Genomic DNA, 12,295 nt, shown 5'->3' with positions numbered 1-12,295 from the left:
CAGCTGCACAAAGAACTCAAATGAAAGAAAAATGACTCATGGAATGGCTACTCCAGTTTTGGTGATTAGTTGGTGTTGAAGCTGCTTGAATTGGATGGGAATCGGGTAGGAGTCATGCCTGATTGTCAATATCTGTCTGTAATCATGCCGTCGTGGTATCCAGTTCATGCAACTACTGTGGCAACTATAAAGAAAAGGCAAAATCCTAACAAATTACTGCATTATGGAAAAAGTTAAGGGAGGCTGCATAGTATGGACACTGTCTCATGAGGCAGTCTACGCTGTGTAACTGGCCAACCTGAATTGTTTACCCATGATGCTGGAGATATTCGATAAACGTTTAACTGTTCAGTGATAAGCTACCTAATGCAGAAACTATTTGGCTTTGGTTGAATAGTGCGGGATAATATTTCACTGGTCCTACAAACTTCTGTGATGCTTCCTTATCCTTCCACACTGACTATGTAAGCATCAATAAATAACCAACATCTTAACACGAAAGCAACGAAAACTTCACTCGTCCAGACAGACAACATAGGCTGTAACATCCATCTTCATTTACAGATACATCTTACTGCTCATGTCACTCAAGAGGTCGTCACTTTTGTGCACAACGTCAAGCTTCAGCCTACCAGTTTTTCGAGACAGTAGGCTGCTGACCCCAATCCATGAAGAAACGCTGATTGCAATTCATATAGAACGTACAAGAGAAAACTGGACACTGGCTTTTGGTCTAACACTAGGGAAAAAGGAGGAAAACGATCGGATCTTTTATAATTCGATAATATACTAACCTGTGAGATTGCCGAATGGCCAAAGATGCAGTCACACTTCTCTGTAGCGAAGAAACTTAGCCTAAAGACAAAACACAGATGTGGGTATGCTCAAACGTTAATTCTGTTCAGGAAAGTTTGACGGTGCAGAAAGGGGGATAATTAATGGTAATTCGACATCTGACACTGTCTCCCATGGACTGCGGAAAGTAAAACTGAAATATTATGGTAGAAAAATGTCGATGATATATTAGCTTGATTCTTTCTTAAGTAGATAAACCGAAGTGGCAAAAGTTAGCTCACCTATTAATGAATCTATATCTGTTACCATCAGAATCAATCAAGGTGGGGTACTTATTCCATTACTTCCTAAATTTTTTAACGATATGCCCAACCGTAGAAAATGCTATAAAACCCTTCTTTTACGCCAATGACCCAAGGCTGTATTCCCTCCTTCTAATAATGCGATTAATTTCACGGAAGGGTCTAAAGTTGACATCAATTAGATGAAGAACTAACATCACATCTGGGAAATGAAGTTCAATGAAGGTAAATGTGATTTTTGTGACCTAGAGGATGTGATAGCGTTGTCAATGTCACATTATATGATCAGCTAGTCCTTAGGCCCAATTTTTACAGTATACAAGCGTAACGTATCCCTAAACTTTCGCTCTTTACGGACAAGTTAACTTCCAAATTTTCCGGACAATAAAATACACAGATCTTTTAAAAATATTCACTCCTTTTGCGTTAAAAAGTGATATGAGATAGAAAACATGGAACGTCGAGTAAAACATATTATTCAATCCAACATTCACCTCAAAAGAGCCTAACATCATAAAAAGGGAGGGTGAAGCTACTAATCAGCAAGCACCGGTCGAGAGGACTACCATTTCAGTTCACCCATGTTTGTAGAGCTGAACGATTTGCTTGTCTCAGGCTGTTCATGAGTGAAGATAGGAAGACATTTCAGTGATACTGAGGTCGTTTTCCATAGAGTTTTGCTTCTAGGAATCATATTTTCGATCTTATATTTGCTTCGCTATCCTCTCGAGGTAGCCCATAACAGGCCAGTACAGGCCTTTACAAAGAGTAATAGAATGATAAGGCATTTCGAACCAATATACCTCCATTTATTACACCCCCAAATTCATCGAACATCTTTTCGATACTTTGCTTTAGCTTGCCCTCTCATATTCGGACACACTTCACTTTGTCATACTTTAAAACATATTGTTATTTGTGGGAACAAGTAATTATAATTGTTCCTTAGCTACGCACAGTTTTAGTGACAAATACTAGTACGAGCTATATCTACTGATTAGACAAACCCTTGTTTTAAATTAATAGTGTATTTGTAATATCCTAATGAATAAAAAATTAGATTTCCTGATCCAGTGTAAGTCACTTGTTCAGGGAAGTCGCTTATACTGAGTCACGTAACGTCAGAAAATCCATCTTTCTACTCATTAGGATATTACGAATATATTATTCATTTATAACAATCTACCCAATGCCCAATCGATTTGAAATTAGCAAGTCAGAACTTGGTAACGATACCTACAAACCCTTGTTTGTTCCCCCTGCTGTTAGTCTTTTCCTTATTTTTCGGCCATGACTTGGTAACGAATAACGATTATTAGCCCAATAAATAATCCCATTACTCTGTAGTTACCTACTTTTATGAAGAGAACGTGATTGGTATAATGGAAACAATTTTTATTATGACCATTTGTACCAGTGATTGTTTTACTGTACCTGTTTGTTTGAGTGTATTAAAAACACACATTCTTTTGTTATCTGTGACATTGCACGAACTCGTGTACGCTCAGTTGTCTTGCTTGTAAACTTTGGTACGATCTCGGTATTGTTTCGATACCACGAGATCGCCAACAAATAAATCTTAGTACAACTTTCAATTGCCTTTTGATATTTGGCTTACGGAGGGATCTAACCTGGTGACTGGCACGTAGTCTTCCTGTAGTCATAATCAACCGCGACTTGACGCCACACTAAAATCCAAGTCTATTCAATGCCTAGATAATATATCTCCATGAACATTTCATCTCAAAATTATCTTCCTTAACCAATGTAATCTTAATGAATGCACTAGCATTGTAATTTATTTGTAAAACGCTGTTAGACATTATTAGTCGACATATAACTGCTGTGTTCGAACTGAACACTTATTATTAGTCCGAAAACATATTGTCCGTTGAAATAGGAAAAAATTTAGCTCCGTTTGTAGCTCATGGTCAACTAAAGGGATAGTACCAGACTTCACAAGGTATTATATGAGGTATTCTAAAGACACACTTGCACAACTAAACTTATTAGCTGATAATTGTAGAGATAAGTTTTTGTGATGGGTCACCTTTACTACTACCGTCTTTATGAGCTTATCAAGTCTGTTCCACTATAGTGGAAACAGCCTTCTCAAAAACTACAAGTCCCCTCTAATAACCGTAAATTTATAATGTATTCCCCCATATTTTTATTAGGACGGTTAAGGCCAGTATTGTCTGCATTTGTTCACGTGGGAAATAATGTGCAAAATAATGAGTTTTAATAATTTATCCCATATAGTTTACCCTCGTGGCCAAAATCTTTAGCCCGATCAAACATTCTCTGAGATTTTTCTCCAGAGTAGCCGTAATCACACCGTCAATTAAGAGAATGTGATCTTACTGGATCTTGATACCTTAGTCATCCTAGGGATTGTAGTCACTTCTCAAACAGTTACTAACCTTTAGACTTCGTATATTTCTGTAAGCCTTTTTGACAGACAGTAAAAGTAAAGATACGTGCGGCGTGTTTCACCGGATTAACTCAGCTAGAAATATTAACTGATACAGTGGTAGTATGAGAAATAGTGCACTAGTCAAAGTCATTCGACCAACCTATAATGGCGGAATTCATCTATGGAAATGTTGGCTCCCCAGTCGTAATCCACGTGAAATTTGCAAATCATTGTTGGCATTTGTGTGACGACTCAAAACCGGTCCTAGAAGTGTCCACGTACTTTCATCTCCTGTTGAATCATATACGCCATTCGGTTCCGTTCTCAGTTTTAACCTAATTTTTGTCGTGCATTTAGCATCAGTGTCTCCACGCTGTCCCTAGACTTGCCAACGTATTTTCTTTGTAGTGGCATCCATCGTGGAAACTAGAACAAAAATCCATGTTTATTATCTGTGAATATATACGGTACCGAGTACTCCGTGTTTATTTTCTCTCTCCACTCGGTCAACTTATTTGGTACTTATTTATTTATTTACTTATTTACTTACTTACTTACTTACTTACTTACTTACTTACTTACTTACTTACTTACTTACTTACTTACTTACTCACGCCTGTTACTCCTCGTGAAGGAGCATAGGCCACTCACCAGCATTCTCCATCCAACCCTGTCCTGGGCAATCCTTTCTAGCTCCTTCCAGTTGTAATCCATCGTTTTCATATCTGCTTCTATTATCCGACGCAATGTGTTCTTTGGTCTTCCTCTTTTTCGCTTCCCTTCAGGATTCCAAGTTAGGGCTTGCCTCGTGATGCAGTTTGATGATTTGCGTAATGTATGTCCTATCCATTTCCATCGTCTTTTCCTAATTTCTTCTTCAGCTGGAAGTTGGTTTGTTCTCTCCCACAGAAGGCTGTTGCTGATGGTATCCGGCCAATGGATGTTGAATATCTTGCATAGACAGCTATTTATAAATACTTCTACCTTCCTGATGATGGTTGTTGTAGTTCTCCAAGTTTCAGCTCCATACAGCAGAACTGCCTTGACGTTCGTATTGAAGATTCTCACTTTGATATTGGTTGAAAGTTGTTTTGAGTTCCATATGTTCTTCAATTGTAGGAATGCGACCCTTGCTTTGCCGATCCTCGCCTTTACGTCTGCATCTGAACCCCCTTGTTCATCGATGATGCTTCCCAGGTGTGTGAAGGATTCTATATCTTCCAGAGTTTCGCCATCAAGAGTGATTGGATTGCTGTTTTCCGCTTTGAATTTGAGTACCTTGGTTTTCCCTTTGTGTATACTGAGGCCTACTGATGCTGGGACTGCTGCTACACTGGCTGTCTTTATCTACATTTGTTCGTGTGTTTGCGATAAGAGGGCTAAGACATCTGCGAAGTCCAAATCGTCTAATTGATTCTGAGCTGTCCATTGTATTCCGTGTTTTCCTTCAGATGTCGAGGTCTTCATAATCCAATCGACCACCAGAAGAAAGAGGAAGGGAGAGAGTAAACAGCCTTGTCTGACTCCGGTCCTTACTTGGAATGCATCTATCAGCTGTCCTCCATGCACTACTTTGCACTGTAGTCCGTCGTATGAGTTCCGGATAATATTGACAGTCTTCTCAGGAACTCCGTAGTGACGAAGAAGTTTCCATAATGTCCTCCTATCTACACTGTCGAATGCCTTTTCATAATCAATGAAGTTGATGTATAGTGATGAGTTCCACTCAACTGATTGTTCGACGATGATCCGTAGTGTTGCAATTTGGTCTGTGCACGACCGATCCTTACGGAATCCAGCTTTTTGATCCCGAAGTTGGGCGTCTACTGCATCCTTAATCCGGTTCAGCAACACTCTGTTGAAGACTTTCCCTGGTATTGACAGTAGTGTAATGCCTCTGTAGTTTTCACATTTGCTCAGATCTCCTTTCTCTGGAATCTTGACGAGGTGTCCTTCTTTCCAGTCCATCGGCACTTGTTCCTCCTCCCAAATCTTTTTGAATAGAAGGTAAAGCATGCTTGTGGTTGCTTCGATGTCTGATTTCAGTGCTTCAGATGGTATGTTGTCGGGTCCTGCTGCTTTCCCGTTCTTGATTTGTCTGACGGCCATTCTAATTTCTTCCGTCGTTGGTGGGTTGACATCTATAGGAAGATCTATGTGTGCTGCTTCGATGTCCGGTGGATTCATTGGAGCCGGCCTATTCAGGAGTTCCTCGAAGTATTCTACCCATCTGTTACGCTGTTGTTGAATTTCGGTGATTGGCTTGCCTTCTTTGTCTTTGACCGGTCTCTCTGGTTTACTGTATTTCCCTGCTAGTTTCTTCGTTGTATCGTGAAGCTGTTTCATATTTCCTTCTCTAGCAGCTTTTTCTGCCGCCGTTACTAGTTCTTCCACGTATTTATTCTTGTCGGCTCTAATGCTCCTCTTCACTTGTTTGTTTGCTTCTATGTATTCAGCTTGTGCTTGGACTTTCTCTGCTCGTGTTCGGCTGTTGTTTATTGCTGCCTTCTTGTTCTTCCTTTCTTTGATCTTGTCCAGTGTTTCTGTAGAGATCCATTCCTTATGATGGTATTTCTTTAGACCCAGAACCTCTTGACACGTTGAAGTTAATGCTTCCTTGATGCCTTTCCAGTTGTCCTCCATACTAGTTTCTTCTTCTTTCAGTAGATCTTGTAAGGCTTGGAACCTGTTGTTGAGAGCTATCTTGAATTCATTGAGTTTGTCAGTATCTCGAAGGAAGGCTGTATTGAACCTTTGTAGTGCTGTTTGTCCACTTGTCCAGTTCTTTTCTAGCTTCAGTTTTAAATTGGCTACAACTAGGTGGTGATATGAAGCTACGTCAGCACCTCTCCTGGTTCTCACATCTTCAATTGTCCTTCGGAATTTTTTGTTGATGCAAATATGATCTATTTGGTTCTCTGTAGTGTGGTCCGGTAAGATCCATGTAGCCTTGTGTATACGCTTGTGTGGAAATGTTGTGCCTCCTATGACCAATTTGTTGAATGCACACAAATTTGCAAATCTTTCTCCATTTTCGTTCCTCTCTCCCAGTCCATGTCGTCCCATAATATCTTCATATCCAGTGTTGTCTATTCCGACTTTGGCATTTAGATCTCCCATCAGAATAGTTAGGTCCTTTCTTGGGCATTTCTCAATGATTGACTGCAGCCGCTCGTAGAACTGATCTTTAATGTCGTCGTTGCTATCATTGGTGGGTGCATAACATTGGATAATATTCATTAAGATCCCCTCCTTCTTTGTTTTGAATGATGCTTTGATGATTCTGGATCCGTGAGATTCACATCCTACAAGTGCATTTCGTGCTACTTTGAACAGCATAAGAGCGACTCCCTGAGTGTGTGGAGCATTGTCCTCTTCGTGACCGGAGTATAACAGCATCTCTCCCGTAGCTAGCCTTTTCTGTCCAGCTTGGGTCCAGTGGGTTTCGCTGATTCCCAGTACTGCTAAGTTGTATCTCCTCATTTCCATTACTATTTGACTGGTCTTTCCGGTTTCCCACATTGTTCAAACGTTCCATGTACCTATAAAAATTTTTGCTCTGGTTGTTAGAAGGGGCATCGGCCTCGTGGCTTCCAAAGGAACTCGGCTTTCACCATGAAGCGTCATATTTCTTCTAAATGAAGACCTTCTAAATCTCAGGGCAGAGTTAAAATGGTTTAGATTATTTTTTCTGGTAAGCGTTTTTTAGCGAGTTAGTTTTCTACGGGATGGAGACGCTAACCCCATGCCCAACCCTCCTCCTTTACCCCGGCTTGGGACCGGTAGTAACCCTATAAGAGCTACAGGCGGAGTTAACTTATTTGGTGGACAGGATTTATTGTTGATGAGGACTTTATTGAATCTGACCTTCACGAAGTTCACAAAAGATACTGCCTTTCCCATACTCTCCAAGACCTGCGTCTTAGAATAAGCTGGTACTTCGGTTATTCAAGATACTTCGACCTTGTACTCTAAGTATTCTGAATTAGACATATTTCTACTGGGTCATTATGTATGGTACTTTTTCACCTCAGATCGTACTACTCAGACGACTACACATTCAGAATAAACCTACCTTCTTATAATGACCCAACTTTGGGCTTATAATTTGGTGACCGGTTGCCGATCACTTCATGTTTCTTTACCTCACAACGCCATGTCATATACGAAGGAACCGAAACCACTCCCTTGGAGTGATGATAAAAATCCACTGGGATGGGCTAAACGTCTATTCCGAATGCAAGAATCTCAACAATTGCTCAACCAATCGAAGGAACCTCCTTTACTGCATATGATCTCTCGGCTAAAGCCTATGAAGGGAGTCATTCACTACCAGAGAGCCATCCTTGAAAAATATGGTCTTGGAAAGGACACAAAAGTAATGTAATACATTATTTCATATGTTTTTAGAATCACAACTGGGTAGTCGTTAAAAATACTCCATCAGTCAACCGAGATTTATACGAGATAAAACATCTTATTCGGATACAGCCTGTTATTTTCGAGAACGGGTTACCAACTGAATCTGATTTACTTGCCTGTAGACTGCTTCCAGATGGCAGATTTTTCAGACATCGGGGTCTTTCTGTTGATTCTCAGTTATTGGATTCTTCAGAACCGAACCAAACAAACCTATCGGTATACAATCCTAATCAACCTTATGATTTAAAAGTTAGTTTCGTCAATTGTTTCCTCCTTAGTTCACTCAGTGGTACAGTAAGTATTTATCACTTAACTCTACATCTTCGAAATGCAAAGCTGTGTGAAGAGTGACCTAGTTACGCAAAGGACGTATAACGAAGTATATGTCTTACACTTTGAAAAATTAACGTATACTCGTTTGCCTATGACGGGTTTGTGTACTCAGTCTTGAGCCACATCTGTATTATGTGAACTAATAATAATACACAGCAGCCCGAAATGCTGTGGAGCGTGTTCGAATCTCCATTTCAGAAGTGGAAAACTAAATTCTTTAACTACTAAACCTATTTGTTGACTAAATGCTTATATCAGGATATTTATTTATTTTAACACATAGATATTGGTACAAGGAGGCACCAAATACATATGCGCCACACAAATCTCATTCGACATGTGTGAGGGCTGTGATACTGACCGGGTGCACAAACCGAAGCAGGTGGTTTTCTTAGGGGGCCACTCCCCGAGCCTTCGACCTGAAGGTCTGACCCACAAGGCAGTGGAGCATCGTGAGGAGATGCAGTCCCATGGATGCTGGTGATCAACAATTGGTTCATACGCCATTTGTTCCCTCAGGATACTGGAGCCCATGTGCACCGTTGATTTGGAATCCGGTTAAAGCACCGGACATTCGCTTTTCGTCCTCTCATTTTTGTAAACAACATCTATCAAAGTGAATATTATTCTTATATCCTGATGGCCCCCAAATGCCCTGGTACGGCCGAGAGTGGGGAGAGTCCGCTCTCCCTCTCGAAATGCTCTGACATGGCCACGCGTATATAGTCTCTGCCAGGGAAGTCCTACTCACTGCCTTCTCGTGGCAGGGGTGCACCAAATAAACTTTGTATTTCGAATCCTTCTAATTTGGATGATTCTAGTAATCACATATTATCCTTACTTACAGCTTCCACTAATTCACTTCACATTCAAAAACGATTATATTTTTCCAGTAGTGCTCACGATTTTATTGTTGATTTTGGTAGTATCAAGTCCGTCATTTTAGTTGGGAAGTTGGAATCGGTAAATCCAGATACTGGAATTCAGCCTAACAAAATGTCTACTTCTACTATTACTGGTCATAAATCTATCAATCTTGGATGTCATAATTTGTTTATCGGAGATGACAAATCTTCAATCATAAATTGTGAATTTCTCATCACTGAGCGTGGAACATCTATACATCTATACATACATCTTTACATTTTTTCATAAACTTTCGCTGGGCTTATCAACTATTGTTGTGCAATATACCATTCTTAATTTACTCCCAGTCTGTTAGTTACAGTCTGCTGCACACACAGACACTTACAGCTTAGTCTTGTATAATAATTGTTTTTCATTTTATTATGTGATGCAGTCTCGTCCATCTGTATACATAATTTACATAGCGGAGGTTGATATCTGTGTTGTAAATTTAATGGGTTGGTTTAGGTGAGAAGCTAATATAAAGAGGGCAAACGAGGCTTCAGAGTTAACTCAAGGTTGTTCGTGATAGTTGGGGTGTCATTGATTTAGCACAGGGAGAAGGTCAAAGAAGTCGGATTTCTGACTAGTCGGTTTGTCACGTGACGTTTGGCGGGCGATAGACCAAAACAAAACCATAGGTGTGATCAGAAGCCGTATTACGAGCTATAAATCAGATAATAGTTTGATATGGATGTTCAGGAAATTGTGAGAGTAAGAAATGGAAAGTAAATCAGTGCTACACATTTCTCTAGGACTGAACAAATTGCATTTATCTTTCTTCTCAACATAACCACCGATGTATTAAAACAAACATATATGTTTATTAGCAGATAGACTGAACAAGAGAAAGAACGGATGAACGCTACCTTATCTTCGACGTTTCCAAAAAGAATTATATTTATATGAACACTGATGCAACCACCATAACTTTGTTCATGTCGACTACAAACTAATAAAAGTACTATAACTTCAACGTAATCAGGCTTCATTTCCAGTTATGTCAACAAAATGTTTGGTCAAGTGAATTATACTGTAAAATAAGCATGACTTTAAACATACTGAATTCTCGAAGTGTCAACAATCATGTATTATTCATGTTTGGAGAATGAACTGAGATGCTTGCATATCGGAACATAATTATTTAAAAGTAATTTAGCATTCTCTAGGCAGAGAAATAGAATAATTTGAAGTATCAAATTCTGCTTAACTAACAAGTGTCTAAAATCCTTTTAGATTATTAGTTATTAATTGTCAATTCTCTAATTCATATTATTCTTCCTGATGTGCACGAATAATAAACTCACCAGTAGAATGCAGTAAACTATTTCTAGAGAAATCTGGTTACTCTTGGAATGTAAACAAGTCGTCTCGTAATAAGTAATGAACAACATTTGAGCCAACGATCATCTATGTCATAAATCAATGACTTATGATATCCATTTAAACATTAAAAATATGAATTTCATTGAAGGGGTCTCTTTTCGTGGAACCAGTAACTCTATTCCCTCAGTACTTATACATTGAAGTATGCCAACTCATAAGTAACTGTAAGATTGACTGGTCGAGTGTTCAACCAATGTACTTGAGGCCATACAGAGGACCCAGAAACATATAACACGAAGAAGCGAGTACACAAAAGTCACCTGGTCCACGCTAGCTCATCACAAGGACGTTACATAACTTTGTACTTGGCAGTCACTTCATTGCTCACGAATTTCACAATCTAGAAACTTAGTGTATAACATTTCAACGTTGAGCAGTTAAGCTACGTGTGCTACATGTGGCTAGTCGATAACATCTGGGTTATTGAATCAGGCATGGATAGTTTAATTGTGTTGTCACCTAATGTGGTGTCAAACAACTTGAGTAGACTTGCCAGCTACACAAAAGAGATTAACACTTGTGATTTATTTAAACAGAAAAATGCAAATTATCTTGTCTTCACTAACTGCTGTCACCGATTATATCAATTGTATATTTGTTGTGACAAACTGTCAATTATTACATAGGCTTAAAACGGAAACATGTCCATAAAATCCATTCATTAAACGCTCTCAATTATATATAAGTATGTTCGACCACTTAGAATATTACCTTCTGGGAAATATGTTACCCAAATGTCTTTCCCTTTTACTTTCCATTTGCGTAATATTACAAGTTAGCAGCAAAAGGTCACGTAAGTACATTAGTTTGGATAAGGTATATTTGAAGTTGAATTATCTACAAATGCATAGACTTTAGTACGATCGTTTAACTAGCGTTTATTTCTCTGAACGTCCGTGTATTTATTGATGCATGGAATGATCATTATTATTGTATCGGATAATCGCTTATTTCAAATCGAATTTCACAGTTATCATGTAGCGCAATAATGATTTATATGACTACTTTTCTGCTCACAGCAAATAGTTTCAAGAAATGAGTTTGGTGCCGAACACGGGTCAAAAATGAAACGCTTCACAACAACAAAATCACATACTTCATTGTCTGAGACAAAACACTTTAGTGTAAGCTAGTGGTGCTGTATATATTATGGAAACTTCTTCGACACTACGGGGTTCCTGAGAAGACTGTCAATATTATCCGGAACTCATACGACGGACTACAGTGCAAAGTAGTGCATGGAGGACAGCTGATAGATGCATTCCAAGTAAGGACCGGAGTCAGACAAGGCTGTTTACTCTCTCCCTTCCTCTTTCTTCTGGTGGTCGATTGGATTATGAAGACCTCGACATCTGAAGGAAAACACGGAATACAATGGACAGCTCAGAATCAATTAGACGATTTGGACTTCGCAGATGTCTTAGCCCTCTTATCGCAAACACACGAACAAATGTAGATAAAGACAGCCAGTGTAGCAGCAGTCCCAGCATCAGTAGGCCTCAGTATACACAAAGGGAAAACCAAGGTACTCAAATTCAAAGCGGAAAACAGCAATCCAATCACTCTTGATGGCGAAACTCTGGAAGATATAGAATCCTTCACACACCTGGGAAGCATCATCGATGAACAAGGGGGTTCAGATGCAGACGTAAAGGCGAGGATCGGCAAAGCAAGGGTCGCATTCCTACAATTGAAGAACATATGGAACTCAAAACAACTTTCAACCAATATCAAA

At 39.3% G+C, this 12,295-nt stretch overlaps 1 protein-coding gene across 1 annotated transcript; it reads left to right on the top strand.

Annotated features, from left to right (window-relative positions):
- Positions 1-3,009: 3,009 nt before the first annotated feature.
- On the top strand, positions 3,010-8,859 carry MRPL30_1 (39S ribosomal protein L30, mitochondrial). Its single transcript, XM_051208121.1, has 2 exons — positions 3,010-7,891; positions 7,924-8,859. The coding sequence occupies exons 1-2, from the start codon at positions 7,598-7,600 to the stop codon at positions 8,284-8,286; spliced, it is 657 nt and encodes a 218-aa protein (XP_051068321.1). The 5' UTR covers positions 3,010-7,597; the 3' UTR covers positions 8,287-8,859.
- Positions 8,860-12,295: the final 3,436 nt, after the last annotated feature.

The sequence above is a fragment of the Schistosoma haematobium genome, chromosome 2 (genome assembly GCF_000699445.3).
Source record: "Schistosoma haematobium chromosome 2, whole genome shotgun sequence".
NCBI classification, from domain to species: Eukaryota; Metazoa; Platyhelminthes; class Trematoda; order Strigeidida; family Schistosomatidae; genus Schistosoma; species Schistosoma haematobium.
This window is presented reverse-complemented; position numbering and strand designations above follow the sequence as displayed.